Source organism: Carassius auratus, chromosome 31 (genome assembly GCF_003368295.1).
Source record: "Carassius auratus strain Wakin chromosome 31, ASM336829v1, whole genome shotgun sequence".
NCBI classification, from domain to species: domain Eukaryota; kingdom Metazoa; phylum Chordata; class Actinopteri; order Cypriniformes; family Cyprinidae; genus Carassius; species Carassius auratus.
In genome coordinates this window covers 4931525-4955560 of record NC_039273.1, presented here as the reverse complement: position 1 = coordinate 4955560, position 24036 = coordinate 4931525, and the positions used below count along the sequence as shown (strand labels likewise).

The 24036-nt window shown below is 36.9% G+C and overlaps 2 protein-coding genes across 2 annotated transcripts; one reads left to right on the top strand and one right to left on the bottom strand.

Annotated features, from left to right (window-relative positions):
• The first annotated feature begins 196 nt into the window (after positions 1 to 196).
• Positions 197 to 8678, top strand: LOC113050289 (putative helicase mov-10-B.1). The gene is made up of 22 exons (XM_026213103.1): positions 197 to 409; positions 670 to 775; positions 933 to 1090; positions 1207 to 1448; positions 1538 to 1793; positions 1899 to 2039; positions 2141 to 2303; positions 2383 to 2534; positions 3076 to 3246; positions 3404 to 3551; positions 3651 to 3812; positions 4462 to 4565; positions 4730 to 4827; positions 4921 to 5019; positions 5136 to 5247; positions 5332 to 5449; positions 5899 to 6090; positions 6248 to 6310; positions 6415 to 6540; positions 7491 to 7579; positions 7998 to 8110; positions 8202 to 8678. Exons 1-22 carry the CDS (start codon positions 276 to 278, stop codon positions 8258 to 8260), a joined length of 3006 nt encoding a protein of 1001 aa, XP_026068888.1. The 5' UTR covers positions 197 to 275; the 3' UTR covers positions 8261 to 8678.
• Positions 8679 to 10091: 1413 nt separating this feature from the next.
• Positions 10092 to 23847, bottom strand: LOC113050288 (rho-related GTP-binding protein RhoA-D-like). Its single transcript, XM_026213102.1, has 5 exons — positions 23696 to 23847; positions 15471 to 15628; positions 12599 to 12719; positions 11595 to 11725; positions 10092 to 11208 (listed from the first exon to the last, which is right to left on the bottom strand). Exons 2-5 carry the CDS (start codon positions 15624 to 15626, stop codon positions 11035 to 11037), a joined length of 582 nt encoding a protein of 193 aa, XP_026068887.1. The 5' UTR covers positions 15627 to 15628; positions 23696 to 23847; the 3' UTR covers positions 10092 to 11034.
• Positions 23848 to 24036: the final 189 nt, after the last annotated feature.

Below are 24036 nucleotides of genomic sequence, written 5' to 3'. Positions count from 1 at the left end.
GTTTTTCTCGTTATGAAATTTGTTGACCGTTAACTGTGCAGTGTACGCAATAATTGACTCATTTTTATGTTTAAGCTGTTTATAGATTGATTCAGCATTCAAGCAGCCAATTAATTTATATAAACAGTGAAGAAAATGTCAGGGATCCTTCGTTTAATATTGAATGCGATCATTTACAGGTGTACCCTTGCTTGGTCACCGTTAGACTGCTACTGTCAAGTTTCGATTCCGGGATCGAAGATCCAGAGACCATCCCAAACATAAACTACTGACATATGAACAGCATCAAGATGCCTTCTCTCAAAACATCATACGAAGTAGGGCTTGACTTCCTGGAGTTTCTGGGGCAGAGGATCTCGAAAACTGACAGAAACGAGCTTCGGGATATATACAACTTTGAGTTCAAAAGGTTTGCAACTGTGACTCAGAGTCACCTGCTTAGTGTCTGCTGGCACATCTGTTTTACAAGATGCATTCATCATGTCAAGTTTATTTTGTCTTTGTATCGAAATGTATGTAATGAAACATAGTGTGCCATTTATATATGATTGTTTTGTTTGTGTGTAACATCAAATCACTGTCCTGGTTCAGCATGTATCTTTCTGCATTGATGCAATAGCCTTGTTTTTTCAGGTTGAACTTAGTTGCATGTGATTGTTTGCTTTTCAGGGACGGAAGCAAAGAGCCCACATTTTCCAATGTGATCAGAGCCTTAGTATGTTGCAATAAAGCCACTATAAGGGATGGAAAAGTTATATTTCAGTGGAAACCTAAGGTTAGATCAAACTGTGAATTTAAATGATCCTTTGTTTCCGTGTCCTTGGTTCATTTCTGTAAGTTTTGAGTGTAATGTTACTCATAAACGTGACAGAAGAAACATCATATAGCTTTTCTTATCTGTCCTCCTCCTCATTATTGTCCTCCTCTGACAGGTGCGTGTGTACTACTGCGATCAGTGGAAGTCCTTCACACAGCAGAGCACCAGCACATCGGCCCCAGCTTCTGACCCGGCGTCCTCTTCCTCTAAACCTGTCCTGACCCCGAAGAGAAAGCTCGCTTCAGAAATCCTCAAAAAACTCAAAATGAAACGGTGACCATCAAAGATACAATTCTGCCTGTTTGTGTCCAACTAGGAAAAAAAAAATTGCTAAATTAATAATGTGAATTTGATCACATCGTTTCGTGTCATGTGTGTCTTTCCTTTAGAGCTCAACTCATCAAAGACAAAGGAGGTGTTGAAATAACCTCTGACCCCAAGGCCACCAAAGGGAAGGTTACGTTCAAAATCAAGGAGCAGGGGAAGCTGTTTATGGTGAAGTTTCACATCGTAAACCGCGGCGAGAACTGCGTGCACTTCACATACTACACAGCTCTGCACAAGATGCGCTGCTTCACTCTTGTAGATGAGAGGAGAGTGAACCGTGTCTCTCCTCTTCTCCTCTGTCCAGGTGAGAAAATGACTGAGACTCTCATTTAATAGATAGAACAAATGAACTAAGATGCTCACAAAAACGTCAAATTGATGTCTCTCTGCTAGGTGAGAGTTATGTTGTTGAAGTGCATTACAAAGTCCACCACCAAGGACACTTTCCAGCCACCATGTACTTTGAGTTCTGTCCAGAGGCAGATCCTCCAGGTACCGCTAAACCCTTCTGTATAGTCCGGGAACTGGAGGCAGTGGTTCAGTCCGGGCTAGCTGAGACGCTGGGCCCAGAGAGTCCATATAACCCCAAACAGAACAGACGACTCCGACCGGAGAACAGGATTCTGGAACAAGGGGTTCCACCTGAGAGGTTAGATCTGTCTATCTAGATCGATCTATCTACAGTATCTATCTATCATTGATCTATCTAGTTCAGTATTGTTGATTCACGTGTTTCCCGCTGTATTTTTAATAGTTTCATCACACATAATCTGAAGATTATGGTCAAGTTGAATCCATACCAATACCCAGAATACTTAAAAGAGTTGGCCAAACACAAACTGGAGGACTCAAAGCGCCCTTCACCGTCAGTAAAACAGCAACTTCCCAGAGTGAGGCAAGCAAGCATGGACGCTTTTAGAGAAAAATAAATGTTTAAAGTTAGTCATGCAGCTCTCTCTGAGCGTGCGTTGGTCACAGACGTCTGTATGTTCTCAGGCGAGTGCTGGACACTCAGCTATGCATGAAGAACTACAAGGAGCGCTTTCACCTCCTCCTACACCTGGAAGAGATTCAGATGGAGGTGGACATCAAGAAGTACGATCTCTACGGCAAGACCATGACCCTCGACAAATCAAACAAAAAGTTGCTCATTCTCAAAGTGAGTGAAAAGCACAATTATCTAATAGTTTTAGGACTGATTTTTTTGTCTGATTACTTTCTCTCTGTTTTTAACTCAGGTCCCAGGGGTGGCAGAAAACAGACCGTCCGTGCTACGAGGAGATAAACTGAACGTCTGTTTGTCAGAGGACAGGAACCAGCCCATCACTGTCTATGAAGGCTACGTCCACAGTGTAGAACTTGATAGAGTTAAACTCGGCTTCTCCAAGAAGTAAGAATATTTCAAACAGTGAGAATATGATACATAGCTTTCATGAATTGTAACGTGTTTTTGTACTAAATACCTAATTTTATAAATACACCACTGCACAAACGTTTGGGTTGAGTGAGATGTTTATATATAGATCAATAGTGACATAAAAAACTTTTATAACATTACAAAAGAGTTATATTTCAAATAAATGCTTTCCTGAACATTCTATTAATTAAATAATCATGGTTCGCACTAAAATGTTTAGCAGAACAACTGTTTTCAACGTTGATATTAATGAGAAATATTTGTTTTGCGATCAGTAAATTAGAATGATTTCTGAAGGATCATGTGACACAGAGTGACACAATTCAGCTTTGCCATAACAGGAATAAATGATATTTGAATAAATTACATAAAAAATAAAATAAAAAAATCAGTTGCATGCAGACTTTTTTCAAAAACATATATATAATTGTTATATTATTTCAAAACGAATAGTCTTAATTTAGACTGCATTCTCTTATAATATTAACTAACTATATTGGTTCTGTGTTTGTAGTCTTCTCCAGAAGTTTCTCAGCAATATGAAGTTCAATGTGGAGTTCAACATCAACCGCTTCCCCATAAAGCTTCAGCACAGGGCGGTGGAGCTGGCTTGCCAGCACAGACTGGGAGATGTGTTATTCCCGTCTGATAAAAGCACTGGACAAACTGCACTACCACACCTCAGGTCTGCATGCGCACACACACACACTCACAGATGATGACAGGAAGATAGTATAGCTTGAACTATAGGTTTTCCTGTGTCAAATAAGAAGAAAAATAGTGGACTCAAGAGTTTTGGACTCTGTGTGTTTTTATCAAACATTACTGTGTTTGTGCTCCAGCATGTTCAACAAAGATTTAGAGAACAACCCAGAGCAGAAGGCAGCAGTGCAGCACATCCTGTCGGGCACATCTAAACCAGCACCTTACCTGATCTTTGGACCCCCTGGCACAGGCAAAACTGTTACAGTGGTGGAAGCCATAAAGCAGGTAAAGACAATCATAAGGACTACTTCATTCATGTGTTTATTGCTGCCTTAAACAGCCACGTGACACATGACTTTGTGTTTTGTTTGTTTGCGGCGTCAGGTGAATAAATCCAAGGCCACAACCCATATCCTTGCCTGCGCTCCCTCAAACAGTGCCTGTGACCTCCTGTGTGAGAGGTTATTAGGATATGTGGACGCCCATCGCCTCTACCGACTCTGTGCCCCTAGCAGAGACCCGCGCACTGTACCACAGAAACTGCTGGTAAGACATATACATGGGTGTGTCCAGAATGACATACTACCATTTGAATTATATTTTTTGAAATATGTATTATGGGTCAGAAATGAATGCATGGAATATTAAATAAAAAAATTACATTTATGCATTTAGCAGATGCTTTTATCCAAAGAGACTTACAGTGCATTCAGGCTAACATTTTTTATCTATCATGTGTTCCCGGGGAGTGCAGTGCTCTACCAATTGAGCTACAGTAACACTAGAGATATGCAGATGGTAACACCAGCACACTGCGCAGAAAACTCCATCCTAATGCACTCGACATGACCTTTTGTAATAATAATAATAATAATAAATGTAATATTTACATACATAATATAAATAAAAAGTATTATAATTAGTTTTATGTAAATATTCTCACTACATCATTTATCATTTATCTATCTATATTTGTTCAAATTATTTGAAAAGAATGTGTATACCTAAATATAATATTAATATTATTTAAATATGAAATATAAAATGTATCATATATATATATATATATATATATTCACATTTAATTATTTAAATAGATTTACTGGTTGTTGTTTTTTTTCTTACTTTTTTTTGAACATATCTGAAAATTATGATGTCATATAAATACTCATATTCAAATATCTTTTCCCCATAGAAACACAGTAACTGGAATAAGGATCAGAGCAGCTTCCACCTCCCATCTAGAGAAGATCTGATGGGCCGCAGTGTTATCGTCGTTACTCTGGTCACCGCTGGAAGGTAAAGCAAGATCATCCGTAGCAGTAATATAGCACCTGAACCTCGGGCCATTCTGGTTGTGCACGGTACCATAATAGTCCTGTCATATTCTCTGTCAACTTAGTGCTAGCTGGGATGTTCTGCTCTGCTGGCTAAAAGTGAATATCTATTTGTGTGTTCTTCAGGCTTGTATCAGGAGGTGTGGATAAGGGTCACTTCACACACATTTTCATAGATGAGGCCGGACAAGCCGTGGAGCCTGAGTGTATCATCGGGATCGCGGGTAAATGAGGAAAAGTCTGGAGGGGAGAATGAGAACTTGAATTAGAAGAACATATTTTTCATTTCTATGTTGCACGTTTGCTCTCTGCCCAAGGTTTGCTGGATCCTGTGAAGGGCCAGCTGGTTTTGGCCGGAGATCCCCAGCAGCTGGGCCCCATTCTGAGATCTCCGCTGGCACAACAGCACAGACTGGGTACTCAAAGATGTTTCATGACTTCCGTTATATTTGACATTTATTTCTTCTTCTTAAACTCAGCTTTACTTCAGTCCTAAAATATATTTTTAATATTACCTTGGAATATGAAACAGGTCAGTCCCTCCTGGAGAGGCTGATGACACAGAACGCTCTCTATCAGAAGAGCCAGGATGCTCATTCTGGATATGACACCCGCTTCGTCACCAAACTTCTGCGCAACTACAGGTACTGATCTTTTCTCCCATCAGTTTTTGATGTCAAAAGTGTTGATGGAACACTAATCGTCAAGTCCTTCTCATCCCATCCCAGGTCTCATCCCGCCATCCTCAAGATCCCCAACGAGCTCTTCTATGAGAATGAGCTGCAGGTGTTTGCGAACCAGATGGAGCGGGAGGCCTTCTGCTGCTGGGAGCATCTCCCTAAGAAGGTACCAGACCATTGGGGTTTTTTTATCTGACAGAGATGTAAGAAGCAAAGAAATGTGCCATTTTTGTAGATAATCGATGTTCAAACAGAATCAGTCTTCCCAAAATATAATGAACAAACTGTAAAATCTAAATCTAGATCTGGTATTTCTACAAAAAAATAAAGGTTCCGAAAAGGTGGGGTTTCACAGTGGAACCATTTTTGGATTCCCAAGGAATTTTTTTGTTTGTTTGTTAATAATCTAAAGAACCCTTTCCCATTATTAAGAATCTTGAAAGGTTCCATTGATTTTTTTCATGGAACCATAAGAACCTGTATTTATGTTTCTGTGATTTATGTGTGTGTCAATGTATGCGTCACGGAGGTGACATTCAGGGAGGTGAAAGGAGGAAACTGCTAATGTTGCACAATGAATGAATAAAAGACTTTTCTTGTTTGTGTAATGTACAGGGATTTCCTGTCATGTTTCATGGAGTGATGGGGAAAGATGACAGGGAGGCCAACAGTCCTTCATTCTTCAACGTGACTGAGATCGAGGTCATCGTTAGCTACCTCAACAAGCTCATGCAAACGCAGGGCAAGAAGGGCCTGCCAAAACTCAGTGCCAATGACATTGGCATTATCACTCCTTACAGGAAACAGGCAAGACTTTGTGTTGAAATTAAAATTCAATTAGCTAATAATAAGTAATTAATAACATTTAATATTTTCAATGTAGATTAAACACTAGCTATTTTATCCAAAAATAAAAGGGAAAAAAAATGTGATAAAAACCAAAATATTTTTTTATTCATTTAAGGTGGAAAAAATTCGCAAAGCTCTGAACACTGTGGCAGAGTTGAACAAATGGAAAGACATCAAGGTTTGCCTGTGATTTTAATTTCTTTATTCATGTCTTTCTCCCAGTATTGACTCTCTGAGCTCTTTTATGAGTCATTTGTGCTTTTCATTGTTTGGTTCATGTAGGTGGGGTCAGTGGAAGAGTTTCAGGGTCAAGAGAGAAGAGTCATCATAGTTTCTACCGTCCGTAGTAGCGTCAACTACGTCAAGATGGACCAAGACTTCAACATTGGCTTCCTCTCAAACGAGAAGGTCTATAGTTCTATATATATGCAGTAAATCAAGTGTATGTGCATATACACTACTGTTCAAAAGTTTGGGGTTTAGGGCTTATCAAGCATGTATTTATTTGATCAGAAATACAGAAAACAGTAATATTGTGAAATATTATTACAATTTAAAATAGATGTTTCCTATTTGAATATATTCTAACATGTAATATATTCCTGTGAAACAAATCGAGATTTTCAGCATCATTACTCCAGTCCTCAGTGTCACGTGGTCCTTCAGAAATCATTTTTTTAAAATTCCTACCGTAAATATATCAAAACGTAATTTTGATTAGAAATTTTGTCAACTTCAAATGCTATTTTCTCATTATTTAGATTTTTCTGAGATTCCAGATTTTCAAATAGTTGTATCTCAGCCAAATATTGTCCAAACCTAATAAACCATAAATCAATGGAAAACTTGTTTATTCAGCTGTCAGATGTTTATATAAATCTACGTTTCGAAAAATTTACCCTTAAGACTGGTTTTGTGGTCCACGGTCACATATGATGATTTGCCGCTCAAGAAACATTTCTTTTTATTATTATCAGTGTTGAAAACGCTTGTTCTGCTTAATATGTTTGTGAAGACTGTGAGACATTTTGGTAAAATTTATTTGAACAATATATATAATATTACTGTCACTTTTTCATTCATTTAATCCAGACTTGCTGAATGAACTAATATATTTTGTTAAGCAAAAACACTGACCCCAAACTTCTGATCATAAGTTTATGTAGTCTGAATAAGAGCTTATGTGTTGGCATTTGTGGAATCAAATAGTAGTTGTTTTAGCTACAATAATAAAAGTTTATATCACATAAGCTCATAATGGGAGCGATAGAGGTCAAAAACTTGTTTCTGACCATCTGTTTGGACTTAGATTAGAGAAAGTATGCAATCCTGTAGTAAAGCCCTTCTGTTGCCCACAGAGGTTTAATGTGGCCATGACCAGAGCCAAAGCCTTGCTCATTGTAGTGGGAAACCCAGTCATCCTAAGCAAGGATCCTACTTGGCAGAGGTAAGACTTCATTATGTATGTTCCTCTAAGCTTAACCTGCCACAAACCCACTGGCAACTAAGCCACTTACAAAACCATTTGGCCACAAAACCATCTTGAACTTACAAGCCATGTGATTGGCTGACAGCATCTTTTATAACATACCATATTGGCATTTTTTGTTATGCAAAACAAATAGCTAGCTTTACACTGGCCTTATGCCCAAGTGGAAAAATCTCACTGTTTTTCTTACAGTTATATTTAGAAGCACTGCACATAGGTTTTGGACTGTGAGTGCTACTTGATTTTGTTTGTTCGGGGATTTGAAAGTGGAACGAGTTCTGTTTAGTTTCAGGAAATGGTTGCAAAGCGTCTCACTGATAGTCTGTTCTGAACTGTATGGAGTCAGTGTTTCATGAATGTGTATTTATTTGTGTAGGTTTATCAGGTACTGTGAGCTCGAGCAGGGCTACACTGGCTTTGACTACAAGGATGCTGAAGGAGAAGAGGATGTGGTCAGCCGGCTGGCGTCTTTAAAAATCAGTTCTGATGGTATGCAGCGTTATGTAACACTTTCGGATCAGAAGTGTAACTATATTATGTGCTCGTATGACTCATTGTGTGTGTGTGTGTGTGTGTCTAGATATAGATGAGAGCCCACTTCAGCAGCATGTTCATCCAGAGTGGAGATCTGAACAATGAGGACCAGATTTAGAATAATCATAGGAGGCCATCATCTTACATCCAGATTAAATGGGAATTTATTCATTTTTATCAGTAAAGCAGAACTGACAAACTCCATTTTAATATTGATTTCTGCTAGTTAAACAATGCAGATGAATGATTCGATTCCTAATTCAGCAAAACAGTCCGTTTGCATACTACTGGAGAGATGCTAGCAGTTGTGCAACCTTGTGTGGAGTAAAGGTCACAATCGCATTATCGTTTTCATTAATCAAGACTGTATTTTTATTAAAGCTTAATTTCTTTAATTTGAACAGCTACATCACTGAAAATGTAGATTTACTTGTATTTTTTTTGCACTTTACTGTAGTATTTTACTGAAAGTAATAAATTGAAAATGTTTCAAGCAAGTAAAAATGGACATTAAAAACAATAATCTCTGAGTCATTACAAATTTGTCAATGCAAATCAAAAGTTTTTATATATATATATAAAAAAAGTTTATATATATGTGTGTGTGTGTGTGTTTAGATTAGATATTTTATACAATATATGACTATGGTGTTATTGTTTTTTATGTAGTACTTAAATTTAGGCAGAAAAGTCTTGGCAAATATAGCAAAATAACTTTTTTCAATAGTAAATGGTCCAGCATTTGTAAGAGGTGTTGCTACTCATTGCATGTAATTTCACTCAAAAGGAAAAAGTGCAACTTTTTTGTTTAGAAAAAAATAGTTTATTAACATAGGTTGGTTTCACCTCATTCAAACATTTACTACTAGTCTCCTTTACAAAGCATTGTTACGGAGCGCTCATAAAAATCTAAGATTAATAAATCGTATTTAATACTTCCAGAAAAAAAGGAGAGAGCATATGAACACACAGCAGATTGATCTCGGAGTCCAAAGAGGAGCTCTGTAAGCCAAGGCTGGTCGCTGTAGTAATTAGCTCATGCAGACGATGACTTCACAACGGACATCTGCTTCGAGGATTTCACAAATCAGTACAAGAACATGTTCCTCTTTTATTAGCAGGTAGGGTGTAGTTTGTACTTGTATTGTACAGTCAGTGTTTAAATAATGCCCTGTTTAATAATAGTGTTCGAGGTGGTCAAGAATTATACAGATGGTTCGTTTGTATATAACAATATATGTAAAATGTGTGTGTGTGTGCGTGTATACATACACACACACACAGACAAAATAAATCCCAAAACTAAATATGTAATAATTACTTAATATACTACAGAAACATTTTCCTCCTAAATCTTTTTTTTCTTTCGTAATGCAAACTATATCCTTTTTTTTTTCCTTTCATTTTTGGGATGACATATGATCCAAGTGTTCTTATCAATATTTTTGTGCTTTTTGCTTCAGTTTTTTGTGCTTTTTACCCTCTCTTTTTTATTTTATTTTTTTTACATTAGCAGACGAGGGAAACTACACTGTGCTAATGAATCCAATGCTCATTCGAACAGTGAGCACAGACAGGAAATATGGGGTGGATTTATGTACCTCATATCAGACAACTCATGGCACCAGCAGGGGACACCAGTGGAAGAGACACCACTATCTGGATTCTGTGCTGGCGAATAAAAGCTGCAGATCTTTTTCCAGAAGCAAAACTCTGTATAATTAACTAAAGTTATTCTCAGAACCCAGATGGCCCGAACACCTCATGATTTACTGGCATGCAACATTACAACACTGATCACGACAAAACATGTGCATGCGCACAAACATTTATCTCAACCCATATGCATTTCAGACCGATAACTAAAGGCACTCAGTTCTATGGGAAAAGGAAAGGCACTCAAGACCTCTTCTAACTCAAATACATTTGCTAGCAATTGGTTTGTGTATTTATTTGATGTTAAAAACAGTGCTAAAAACTTAAGTGATTACAACTAAAACATGTGTAATGTTTGCATTAACAATACTCAAGCATGTGTCCTTTAAACCGGCTAATGCAAGGAAAATACATGTGACCGCATGAGCTCAGCCCAGATATTCGAGGCAGGTTCGACCCGTTTAGTATCTATAGAGTTCCATGTGCACACGTACATTTCTGCATGTCTGGAGGACAAATGGGTAAACACAAATAAAATACATTTATTTTACAATACATTCCTAATTGGCAGTTTTAGACGTGACAGCCTTCAAATGACAAGTAATTACTATTTATTTGGGGATTGAAAGATATAAACAATATAATATTATTGGAGATCCTTTAAATACATTTAAAAACAGTTACTTCTAAAAAAAAAATGTAAGTAAGTGTAAAGTCACAGAGAAGCTTAAAACTAGCACTTTACTGGAGTACATTCAAATTATGGAGGGAATGGTGATGAAGGCACTGATTCTATCAAATTCTGTGCTATTAAGATATTTCTACATGGTTATATTCATTTCTATTACAAAAATACGAAAACAAGACTCAGTTTTAATGGTTGATTGTTAAATGTGCAAAAATACAATACTGTTACGACTGATGTCATCCGTGCAGTACAAACTGAAGAAAAACAGTGTATTCTGAAACACATTGGGCCATAAAGGAAAACTAAATCAAAACATATGATATAATATACTGATCTAACCTGCCTTTCTACCCAGCCTCTGTCAAATGAATGCATATTTTATTCACATTCCTCCATTTCCCACCTGTTGGTTTGCATGAAATGTGACAAAGTCCAGTGTATTTGTTGTTGTTTGGTCAAAAACTTTTTTTTTTTTTGGAGTTTGGTAATTCATGGTCATTATAGAGATCATTCTGGAAAAGACTGGGAAGTTCTCTCACAGCAGCAAGCACCCGTTCCTCTTCTTCCTCTTGCGGACTTGCAGCGCCGCCCTGGTGGCCATTTCAAATACTTCCCTCACACCCTCCTTCGTCTTGGCTGAGCATTCCAGGTAGCCGAAGGCGCTAATGCGATTGGCCATGTCCCTGCCCTCCTCCAGTTTAACTGGCTCCTGCAAAACAGATGAGAAGGATTCATCACATGCAATAAGATTTCAAATCAAATTACTGTTTAAACTTTGTGAATGATGGACGTCAGAATCACACAGCACTGTCTGCAGCTAAAGGCTAATTTATGACATACAATGTCAATTTTGCTCACTAAATGGATCAATATAATGGAGGCCATCTGCCCAGATTACGAACACTATCGCTGACACATCTTTTGGGGGCAAGGCATGACAGCATCAGTCACTGATTATTAGAGGTCGGACTGATTGTATGAGGAGTTTGACAAATGATGATGATCAGGCCTTCTAGAGTGGCAGTATTGCTAGCTGCTACGAGCTTTTAAATGAGCCTCCCCATAGTGGAGGTGCAGCCGACCTCGGGAACACACCTGCTTCATCTTAGTCAGCTCTCTCCGTGTGTGCTCATCATTCCGCAGATCCTTCTTATTGCCCACGAGGATTATGGGAACATTTGGGCAGAAGTGCTTCACCTCCGGTGTCCACTTTTCTGGGATATTCTCTGAGAGATCACACACACACACACACACACAAAGAGTACATCAATGTACATTAAATAATAAAAATATATATTATATATGTATTTATATGTGTATAATATATATATATATATATATATATATATATATATATATATATATATATATATATATATATATATATATATATATATATATATATATATATATATATATATATATATATATACACATACACACACGTATGTGTGTAATATAACAAATAGGATCCAATATAATAAGCAAGTTTTTCAAAACGTTCAAACTGTAGGTACTGTAATTTGGTAACATAAATGTGAAAAGGTTAAATACTACTTATATTTGGTCTTATAAAACTTTGTTTTATAATGTGAATGTGACATAAATAAAGTATAAGTGAAATAAGGGATTTGTCCCAACAAATCCAATCCTATTATTCCAAAGTAATTCCTGTTTAGAGTCTTGGAAGTATAATGGTGGTTCCATTCCAACACTCGTTTCACTGCTGCATGAATTATACGACTGATTCATTTCAAGCAACATTGATCTTATGAACAAATAATCTCAGAACGGTCTGCGATAACATTTACACCCATGCCAGTAAGAGTCTAATTAATTCAAGCTTCTCGACACCAACTGTAACAGAGAAGAGAACCAGGATGTTCCTTCGGGAAGCTGGCGGAGATAAATGACAATGTCGTCATGGACACATGAGTTATCATGATGCACCTCGACTCTTAGACAAAACACAGGAACTTCCTGTATACAGTGATGACTCAGTGAATCGTTTGATTTTTTTTTCCAGTAAGAAAGGCCTTGACCTAAATAAGGATGAGCCAAAATGAAAAATATGAAAAAGATTTTGGAAAATCTGATACCTAAACTGTCGGGACTGTCAATTGAGAAACACATGAGGATGACATCTGTGTCTGGGTAAGACAGAGGCCTCAGACGATCGTAGTCTTCCTGTCCTGCTGTGTCCCACAATGCCAGCTCCACCTGTGGATCAAAATTGGAAAAAATGAGTCAAAGCTCAGTTGGGCCCGCTAGTCAAAGCCTTTATGATCAATGCAGCATGCTGGACTTGACACAATGACTTATTTGCAATCAAATAAGTGACACAAAAGGAGAAATGCACTTCTTTTAAGACCATAAAATCCTGGTCTCAACAGGTGTCCCCTTAGAAGTATACAGCCCAAGAAATGAGGCAAAAAACAAGCCTTATACATTCCTAATGAAAAAAGTTCAGGCTTAAGACGGCTAATTGGAAACATGTGAGTACAAGTGCAACCCCCTCCTTTACACAAGACCTTTCTATTTAGACCTACTGACCAGATATATTCAGGATATTATTAACTTGCCTCTATACACTACAGATGCACCGATATGAAACACAGATTAGACCAACAACTATTATTATGCTACAGCCAATAAACAAAATGTCTGACATTTTAAAATATGCATTTTTAAAAATTAAATTATCATTAATTTGTTTCACATACATATATATCAAATTTATTTACTTTTTTAGATTATTTGCTATAACAATTATAATTTATGTTTTTTAAAGACTCCGACAATGAGCTTCTAAAGCAGCCTGATATATAATTTCCTGTTTTATATTTTTTCTGTCACATGACAAAAATGGCATCCTGCATGTTTTCTATATTTTGTGTTGTTTTACTTTGTAATAAAAAAAAAATATTTTAATAAATATTTAAATAAGCAATTAAATTTTTTACATTTATATTTCAAATGTTAACATTATTTTAAAACCAATCTTTAAGAATAAATTATTAAATTAATCCATTTAGCACAAACTTTTATCTAAGCGACTTAAAATGCATTCAGGCTAACATTTTTTTCCTAAAATGCATTCCCTGGGAATCGAACCCACAACCTCTTGCACTGCAAACACAATGCTCTATTACTGAGCCACTTTATAAATTAATAAATAATTAATCATTGATAATAATCATAACACTGTCATTTTTAAGTGTATGACATGCATTTAAAATTTGCATTATTTTTTTCAATACAATAACAGGTCTAGAGGGTGGAAACAGTGTCATGTCAAAAGCGTTATAAATAATGTAAAGTTAAAACAGTATATATGGGGAATGGAAATTTCTAAGTACTTTTAACCGGTCATAAGAAAACCTTGATCCACTTTCAACATCACATCAATGTTGATAATCTAAAAAAATAAATAAAAAAACACATTTATAAGCCATTAGTGATATGGTCTCAGACATACTGTAGATCCTTGCTGTAAATGCAAATTAACTTTAAGGTATCAAACCTTTGCATATGTCACTCCTCCCTTACATAATCTGTACAGCAAGGATCAGCTTATCCAATCACAAGCCTAATGAATTGAATTAGTCAAACAGATAATTAGAGGGAATCAAACTACATCCCTTCTGTCCTCCTGTAGAACTGAAGCTTAGCGATGAGGCTCCACAGCGCCGCTGAGTCATACACCGAGCCTGATGCCACATCGTTACACAACCTTCCCTCAATTCACTCAGAGACCAGACTGTGTACTGATCTGAAGCTGCTCTACAGTAGAAGAATCTCTTCAGGTGAGGAATAACAAGCCCATAACGCTTTGGATGGCTCATAGTTTTTCATATTCATATCTGTTGTAGATTATGAAATCAGATGTCTTTTTTCCCCAAAGGATGGAAAGATATTTGCTCAATTGGCAATGGGAAGCTTCTAGATTTTGACAAACCAAGCATAAATAACACTGCTGAGAGGGTAAGGGGTTTCAGAAGAGATGCCATCCTGATCCTTCAACATTTCTTGCGCTGAGGACACAGAATGAGCCCACCTTCACCAAAAAACCCTCTTCTATCACAGGAAATGAAGTGGTCTGTTAATCATACTATATAGGGTTGGCGAGTCACAGCGAAAGGGGGCGGGTCCAGTCAGGAAACCAGAAAGAACAGCCATTTCCTGTTTTGCAAAGTCCTCTTTAGATTTCAGAGTGGTCAGGGGTGCAAAATATATGGGCTAAGTCTTATAATTAAAATAATTATATAAAATATTTGTATTATATACACACACAGACACGTGTGTGTCTGTGTGTTTTAAATGTTGAAACACGTGTGTGTGTGTGTGTGTGTGTCACACACACTTCTCATTTTAGTTTTAGTAATTTTAGCACTTCAACTTATTTTATTTCAGCTAGGCGCCTAAGTCGAAGTTTTTCATTTAATACTTAGTTTTATTGAAATAATTTTAATAGTTTCAATTCACAATGACAACATTTTTAGTCATGTGCTTTTTTTCTATATCTAATTTCTGTTTATTTTCTTTGTTTTATAATTTTCTGTACATTTCAGCTTTAGTTCAATTCGGAAAATAGTTTTTAATAGTTTTAGTTCACAATAACAACGCCGTTCCAATGAGTATTATTTTACACTTACTGGCTTGATTGTTTGAATACACATCTGGATAATGTGTCTATACAGGATATACGGTCATCAGACTAAAATAACAACAATGTTCACAAGATTCTTCTCTGGTTTAGAATAAACACGATAGGGTAAAACTAAAAAAAAAAAAAAAAAAAAAAAAAAAAAAAAACATGGCACATTGTGGTTTGCTGACAGATCTCAGCTTGGGTTTCACAATCAGAGATTTTCAAAAGCAACCCAAATATCAAGGACTGGAAATATTGTTAAGACTAGCTGTATAAAACAGGAAGCGGGGGTTTGGAGGTGGCCAAGAATCAATACCAACCTGTTTGCTGTCGACTTCGATGTCTGCAATGTAGTTCTCGAACACAGTAGGCACGTAGACTTCTGGAAACTGGTCTTTGCTGAACACTATGAGGAGACAGGTCTTCCCACACGCTCCATCTCCCACGATCACCAGCTTTTTCCTTATAGCTGCCATACCTGGGAGGAAAAAAGATGACTTGCTTTAACAAATTATCAAAAGACTCTTTAATTCTTATTCTTCAAAAAAAAAAAATTCTTGAATTATTTTAAAGGTAAGAGTTCAGTATAAAATGCAAACATGTTATACAGTAAGGTGGGTTCTAGTCCAAAAAAAGGCTGTTTAAAAAAATAAATAAAATGTTTTATTTTGATTTGGTTCTTTTCCAAGAATCGGTTCACAAAACTGGCTTAAATGATTCATTCATGCATCAGTCATCACTCTCATGAAAGAAGATCAAGAGATGTCCATCTGTTAGTCACATCAAGCTATCCTATATATTCAGAGGTCATTTGGATCACTTTTAGGATACTTTATGGTCTTTTCCTTGGAACAGCTTCCTAGATCCACTTTCATTATTTATAAGAGTGGCTCTTGATTGGTCCTCCAAAACAATACAAAACTACTTGTCTTGCCTTTTTTTAAATTGTAGCCCAATGTTTTCTTTAGCATTCAGCCAAGTGACGTCTACCATAATAGAAAACCGACCTGTCCTGAAGGCACATGCAAGCCGCTGAATCAAAAGCAGATGTGCATGTAAACATGATATGAACATCTGTTTAACATGAACCTGATAAAACTCACCATGCTGACACAATCATCATGAGCTTCAAAATGCACACAAGGCTTCTGAACCCAACCAGACTTTTCAACATACACGTGACGGCTATGAAAATGTCACCTCTTTCAAAAAATATTTTTTTATTTGAATTGCATACAGCCTTCTTACAGTTCGATTTCCACCTCATAGCATGTTGCATTTTATTTACTCAGCAAAGATAATTTTAGTCACATAGCCTATGCCATTTGCGAGTGTTCATTTTGGACTCTGGTTATACAATTCAAATCAATTTGCAAACTATACTGCAAGTTGTGAGTTTGGCAGAAGAGAAAAGCATTCACTCAATCAACCTAGCGAGATCTCTCAAGAGCACATTTTATCACATTGATCGCCAACATCAATTTCCACGCTTGCATATACAGTAGGAGCTATTGGTAGTGTGATGATTCTGAGGGAGAAGTGAGAGAGGTTGTGCTCGGGTCTTTATGTGTTGGCGATTTGTCCCGCGTCCATAATGAATGTGTGCCAGTAAGAAAGCACAGCTGTGTATGTTTACAAGACCACTTATCAACAGGCCTCCTCAGATTGTGCTTCCTTGGAGCAGAAAGAACTTTATTTTTAGTACGGTCTGGGTTTCAGTCTCTCTCACATGAAGCTTCATCCACCCACAGGAAATGCAGAGGTTTAGCTCCTTGTAAAAGAGAGGGATCACAAATAAACGGAGAAACGAACATTGTTAGCAGTTGCGGTTTCCACGACAGGCTAAATAATGCGAGTTTGTTACTTTTGTCAACATTTGTGGAGTAATTTACTGAAGAAAAGCAAAGTTCAATAAAATAATTTTTATTCAGAATTTCTGAAACAATTCTTATGGTGGTATACACTGGGGGGAAAATGATGCATTCAACTTAAAAGGGATAAAAAAAATGTATATATGTTTACAAAATGACATTCACATGCTCTGATAATAATAGCTTTGTAGGGCTATACATTATTTGGATAATTGGTCCCAAAAAAAAAAAAATTGCATAAAACTGAATAAACATAATATATTGATATTTAATATTAATATATTTTCTGTCCAATTTTATTGTATTACTTTCAATAAAAGTGTGATTCATTTATTGCCTTTTTTTTTAGTATCTGTTATTACAAAGCAATTTTGGTTTCAGTTTCCATCCATGTACATCCAGAATTTTCAGTTTCAGCCCAGAATTTGCATTTGCATGTTCAAAATTGTATTCATCATTTTTAATTATCACATTATTAACGTGTTAACTTTTCTCTTTCTGACAAGAGGGTTTCATTATTTTAACTGTTACACAACACTGCTTGTCACACAGACCTGTTTGATCGGAGAATTCCCTTTTTAATATTATTTCTGCATTACCAAAAGAGAAACTTAGGCTTGATGATCAGGGGGCACTGTAATTCGAAAGACAGAGAATAAGTAGTATGCAGCTGATCAAGAAGACTTCCTCATAAGCATTGTATATCGCTTTCGTAGCAGGGTCTGAAATGTGCGGAATTCCCTGCTCTTTTCTGTCTTCCAGTAAATAAGCTTATAACTTGTGATTCATGTGTTCAAAAACAACTGAACTAATGACTCATCTGAAAAATGCCTTGACAATTATTGACAAAAGATAAGTACACAAATACAGACAAGCAGGTAATTCAGGTTACAGAAGCAAACTGAAGGAACTTTAAACATATTCAGCTTTATTATTATTAAAGACTCGGTTCATTGCAGAGTAAGACAGAAACTCAAATCCTGCTTACATAGGTTACCTGTGACACATCTGGACAAGTCTCTTTTGAACAAACATCACAACAGTTGAGGATGGGAGGACTGCCCAAATGATCCCAAACACATTGATTTTGCGGTTCATCCTGCATAGTAACTTGCAAAATAATATATTATTGTAGTTAACCGACAGGTAATATAGTTTCCTCATGGCCTAAAGTAAGGTTATAAGGTTACCAACCGGAGCGAAGTGATCACATAAAAACTATGCTATGATTTACTATGGGCATTTATTAACACATTAATGTGTATTTTAAAAATACATTTTATAACGTGCTCTGAGCATTCAACACATCAAGTTAGCTTCAGCCCCGCGATGCGAGAAAGCCCAACTGAGCAGCTGGTTACTCGTGCGCTGTGTTCGGTGCGCACGAGAGAGAGAGAGCCGCAACTCACAGACAGCAACACTGAACTGAGCTCTCCTTCAGGACGTTCGAGTCCTCCTGCACCTGAACGAACAAATACCAATCGCAGTTTAAACAAACAGAAAAAGGATGCGAAAGAGTTTAATTCAGCACCGTGGTGTTCTGGTGTTCAGGGCGCACGCAGAGACGCGTCTCAAAGTCTTCTTGCTTTTGTACCAACAAATACATACTAAATATGTCAAAATACCCGTCTTGGAAAGTGTGTTCGAAAAGTCTATGGTTATGTCTTAAGTGAAAGTAAAGAGTTGGAAATAAATCGGATGCGTATCATTATAATGGATGCACTGTCTCAAAGTGACCGCGCCTAATTTACTAGCTCTGCTGTCAGTGTCTTTATTGTATGAAAATGAAAGTAAATCACTCACTGCTCTTGACTGAATTACTTTGTAGTTTTAACAAGAATTTATCCACAATCAAACTAAAAATTAGATAGAATTGATTATATTGTTTTACTGGTGGGCTCAGGACACTAGTTCATTTATATATGAGAGTATAGCGAAATACAGTGATCTGAGAAATATTATACCTAAAAATTCTGAAACTGATTAAAAAAAAAAAAAAAAATTATATATATATAATATATATAATATATATAATTTTTTTTTTTTTTTTTTTAGGGACCTGACCATGTTTTGGTTAAGTGTTTATTTCTTTAGTTGTTAATGCAACGTTTTCACACCACAGAATGAACAAAATTAAGCACTGCTTGGTAATTAGCCTTTCACCGAGCCCCGCCCCCCTTAGTTACTGTTGCTACCTCCGACAAACAAATGGTCAAACACGACCAGCGCAACATATTGCCATGACGGGAAGAGAGAGAATACCAGTGCATGTCAGTGACTTTTTTGGAGCAATACCTCCGCGATATCCTCCAGATCGAGGCAAAAGGGGTTACAGTATGCAGTGGAGTGATACATTCAAAATATAAAAATACGCAATGAAAGAGACTCGAGGCTAATGCTTAACGGTCTCAAGCGAAATCTGAGAAACCTCATGACCTGTACCTCAAATGCAACCAGCACCGCCTTATGGACCATATGGTCTATTATTGTCTATTGCGAGTAGCGATTTTGTTCGAAAACAAGGGTATGTTAGCTAGCTAAACCTACATGTGTGTCAAAGCCATTCAAATCTAACTAACATTTCTCTGTTGTTTTGAGAATCAGGATCAGAATGTTTTATTTCCATTGTTGATGAACAGAATTCACAAATAGAAAATTGCTTTCGCTTAAAAGGTGCATAACAGATAAAATAATAAAATGAAATGCATTAAATAAAATATAAGGCATTCAGATATCCATGTTTTTTTATTATCTGTAATGTTCAACGCATTTAACTGGGAGTGGGGCCGTCCACACTGTTTTATCCATTGTAGGCACCGCTCACGTTGTGTTTTCGGCTTTGGGAATGGAAAGAACACAACTCCTCCAGACAGTCTCTCGGGGTATCCAGTGTCCGATTTACACACGCCGTGGGTGCACCGCTTCACCATCTTGCTTGGAGTCAATGTTTGTCAGAGCTGCTCACATAGTAACGGTTGCTATGATGTGTGATTGGACAATGGCCGTTCTGGGGGAGGGGCTGGCGAAAGGCTAATTGTTCAACAAAGTATTGATAGTTGTGTAAATATTGTCATACTGACAGTTGTCTGAAGTTTTGGTTGATTCCATTACTTATTTTTCTATCAAAGTTATCTGACATGATCAAGAGGAATTTGTTCTTACACAGTTTAACTTTGAGTTATTGTCATATTTTATTACCAATTTCTAAACTATAACAAATAAACTGTGATGATGTGAGAAATGTTGAAGGTGTCTGAATACATTTTGGTTTGAAGTGTGAAGTTATTAAACTATGCAGTGCTATTTTAAATTAGTTTCTGGGTTAAGGTACCAAGACGGAGCAATGCACTGTGTGTACTGTAAGAAATAAAACAAGAAGGAATGTGGTTTAAAAGATGGCAAGTAGAATAAAAAGAACATCTGTATGCAATACAGTTTCATTATTATCGAGAGTGGATTACTATAAAAAATGTGTGCAACCAAATTATGTTTTGCGCAAGTAACTGAAAAAGTTAGTCGCACAAGTGCCACCAGTGGAAAAGGTAAGTGTAATTCCCCGTTTAGGAACATTTCATAGTTTAAAGGTGCTGTAGGGAACTTTTGTAAAAAAATATTTTTTACATATTTATTAAACCTGTCATTATGTCCTTACAGAAGAATATGAGACCGATAATCTGTGAAAAAAAAAAATCAAGCTCCTCTGGCTCCTCCCAGTGGTCCTATTGCCATTTGCAGAAACTCCATCGCTCCCGGTAAAAAATAACCAATCAGAGCTGCGCTCCGTAACTTTGTTTGTGTTCAAAATGTAGAAAAATTTATATAATAAGCGAGTACACCATGAATCCATTTTCCAAACCGTGTTTTTAGCTTGTCCTGAATCACTAGGGTGCACCTATAATAAGCGTTTATATTCGGACTATTTTAGATTGCTTCGGGGATACCGCGGCGGAGTAACGCAGAACCTTTGTGATTCTTCATAGACATAAACAGAGAGAAGTAGTTCCGGCTACGATGTTCTTCAGCAAGACGCAAGCAGTTCTGTTTATTAACCGCTAGAGCGTCAAAAGTTCCCTACCGCAGCTTTAAGTTGAACTGTAAGAATGACAATTTGACTCAGTTTGAATTGGTGATGTAAAATGACTAAAATCAACAAAATCGCCTCAAAAAAAGCATTAGTTCACAACTTACATTAAAAATGGCATAAAACCAGCAAAACAATGATATGGTGAATATAAAATCAACAAAATCTCAAGAAAGCATTTGGTCACAACTTGCATTAAACATGGCATAAAACCAGAAAAATAATGATATGATGAATAAATGAAATCATGTTTTTTTATGACATGAGGGACAGATTCAGACTCATTTTATGGCCTATATATGATGCTGCAAGTAACACAACCAGCTCATGAACTCCTAATCAATGCTCAAGATAATAAACTAAAGAGATCTGGTTTAGGTAAACAGTAATAACTTTTGTCCTGGTTTACCATCCTTGTGTCCAGAGTGTAGGAGAACCTCTCTCTTAATTTACTGCCAGGTTTTCACATGTAATCCAACTATATTTTGATTCATTTTGGGACTGTTTGAGTCTCAGAAGACTACTGTGGGATTTGGCCTAACTATAGTGTCTTATTTCAGAAAGTATTGACAGTGTGTCCTCTCACTCAAAGACGCCGCAGTGTCACTCAAAAATAAAATGCCTTTGGGGTTGCAGACCTGAAGAAACATTTCTTCTCCAGGAAAATATCTACATAGTGTGGCAAAGTTCACCAGATGGCAGGTTGACAAAGGCAGCCACAGGCTTAATGCAACAGGAAGCACGCTGAGGATTCTGGGAGCAGTTTGTAACGCTGGTCTGTTGCCAGACAGGGAGGCATTTTCAGCAAACCAAATGAACAAAACTATTACACGAGCAGGCTTTATCAAAGTTTGGATGTTTGGCATTGAACATCAACATGAGTTTTACTATCAAACATTTGTTTTTTATTGCATATATATTAATCTCAGTCATTTAGTCTTCAGTCATTAGTTCAGCAGCACGATGCATTGTCTTGACACCAACTTTGTCTCACTTACAATATAAAATGCATTAAATAAACAGAAAAACAATGAACAAGCAGAAGGTGCAAAACAACATTTAATAAGCTTTGGATTTAAGCAGCACTTCATTTCTCAACAAGCCTTGTTTACATCCTTTTAATTTCTACATGTGGCAGACTTTATGTCATTCATGTCTGTCATTTGGCCTCCACATCTCTAAAAGTATTTTTAACAACATTTAAACTAAGACCTGTGCAGTTTAGTTTGTAGTCATAAACCTGGATGAGATTTAAGCATTTTTGAGCCATGTGTTTCCAGTTTTTGAAAAGGCATTCTTCAGTGTATTTCTAATTTAACATTTCGTGACATAGATAAGATTTTGACAATTTGGCCTACAACATTAAATCACAAAAAGTCAAACCATAAACATCAATTTTAAAGCAGCCCAATTTATTATTCAAGTTGCTATGATTTAAAGCCTGTAAAACAATAATGTTGGTTTACATGCTTATTTTATATATCAACTTGTTAGCTACTTAAGTTTAATTTAATTGGGTCCAAAACATATTCTGTATGCTATTGTAGTCACTAGGTATGCAAGCTCGATTTGATACATTATAAAAAATAAAATAAATCGTTAGAAATGACCAGTTACAGAATCTAAAAATTAAAAATCGAAACTTCAAACAAAAAGTCCTGATGTTCAAACAAGAGTTCATTCCCATGTTAACCATTATAAATATATTTTTATTCATAAAGTGACATTATATCCTTCTCCATCTAATAAAAGAACTTCCATGACTTTTCCAGGAGTGATGAATGAATAAGGATTTTTAAAAATAAATAAATAGACCAGAGTAAAAAGGCTTTTATAGTCAATTGTTTTTTTCATATTCTTTTACAATTTTCGTGAGAAATCTCAAAGGCATGAAAAAAAAACATCACACTTTTGCCTTTCCCTGACATTTCTAGGTTTTCCGGGACCATGGGAACACTGTCTATCTTGATGCAGACAAGTGTTTCTTTATAACATTCAAAATACCGAAATCCGTGTTTGAAATGTCGCTGAAGGCTATCTGAACTCAAGGCCATGAGAGTAAAATGGCCTACTACAACACATCGAGGATTAAAGACCAGGCCTTTCTTAAGTCTTCTCCAAGCATTTGGTTGCCTTTGGTCTAAGACACATTTTAAGACGGCAGTACTATGTCAGACGATGTCGTCTTGAAAGACGGCTGCGTTCAGGGAAAAAGTTTTGAAGACAACTGAAGCGCTGTCTGTCGACTGCAACGCCCTAGAATGACTGAAGGAAACGGATTTAGATTTACTCACGACTCGAAACGGCACTCCGAACAGCGAAGAACAACCGAAACTGTTTTGCTTAAATTTTCATACCACTATAACACTCTACAGAACTGTAAATGTGGCCACACTGCCTAGTGGGTATAAACTGTCAACTTGACATAATTCCCACAATAACGCGAGACATTAACGTCAACGAGCTCGATTGAGAACCATCGCGGTTCCCAGCCGCCACCTACTTTTCCCAAACCAACTTGTTTTCTACCAACATTCCAAAAGTCCGAAATGTCAAAATAAAATGTCATTTATTCATAGGGAAACTTAAATACCTTGTTTCCTCGCGGGGTTCCAATTCCCTGTCGACCGCGTGTCTAAATTGGAGAAATTTCACGCGATTATTGGTAAGAGACGCAGCTCGACTCACAGTAGACCCGCCCGCAGCAGAGAAGGGAATCACACTCGACCCGAGCGCTGCGCGGCTGCTGAATATAGACTCTGCTGGAGGAGGAGGAGGTTCACTGCGGTCCCTCCCTCCGCCACATCACTCCGATCCCTGTGGAGACCGCTGCCCGGGAGCCTCGTCCTGTACTTGTCCTGTACAACAATACATCACACTGGTTCCTATTCTAATATCAGCTATTATTATTATTATTTTTTTTGTAATAGATTC

Coding starts and splice junctions, on each gene's coding strand:
- LOC113050289 (XM_026213103.1), top strand. CDS start 276: ATGAACAGCATCAAGATGCCTTCTCTCAAAACATCATACGAAGTAGGG. Junction 1,449..1,537: donor TCCTCTTCTCCTCTGTCCAG/GTGAGAAAATGA, acceptor TCTCTCTGCTAG/GTGAGAGTTATGTTGTTGAA. Junction 1,794..1,898: donor CAAGGGGTTCCACCTGAGAG/GTTAGATCTGTC, acceptor TATTTTTAATAG/TTTCATCACACATAATCTGA.
- LOC113050288 (XM_026213102.1), bottom strand. CDS start 15,626: ATGGCAGCTATAAGGAAAAAGCTGGTGATCGTGGGAGATGGAGCGTGT. Junction 12,720..15,470: donor TCGAAGTCGACAGCAAACAG/GTTGGTATTGAT, acceptor TTTGATCCACAG/GTGGAGCTGGCATTGTGGGA. Junction 11,209..11,594: donor AGCTGACTAAGATGAAGCAG/GTGTGTTCCCGA, acceptor TCTGTTTTGCAG/GAGCCAGTTAAACTGGAGGA.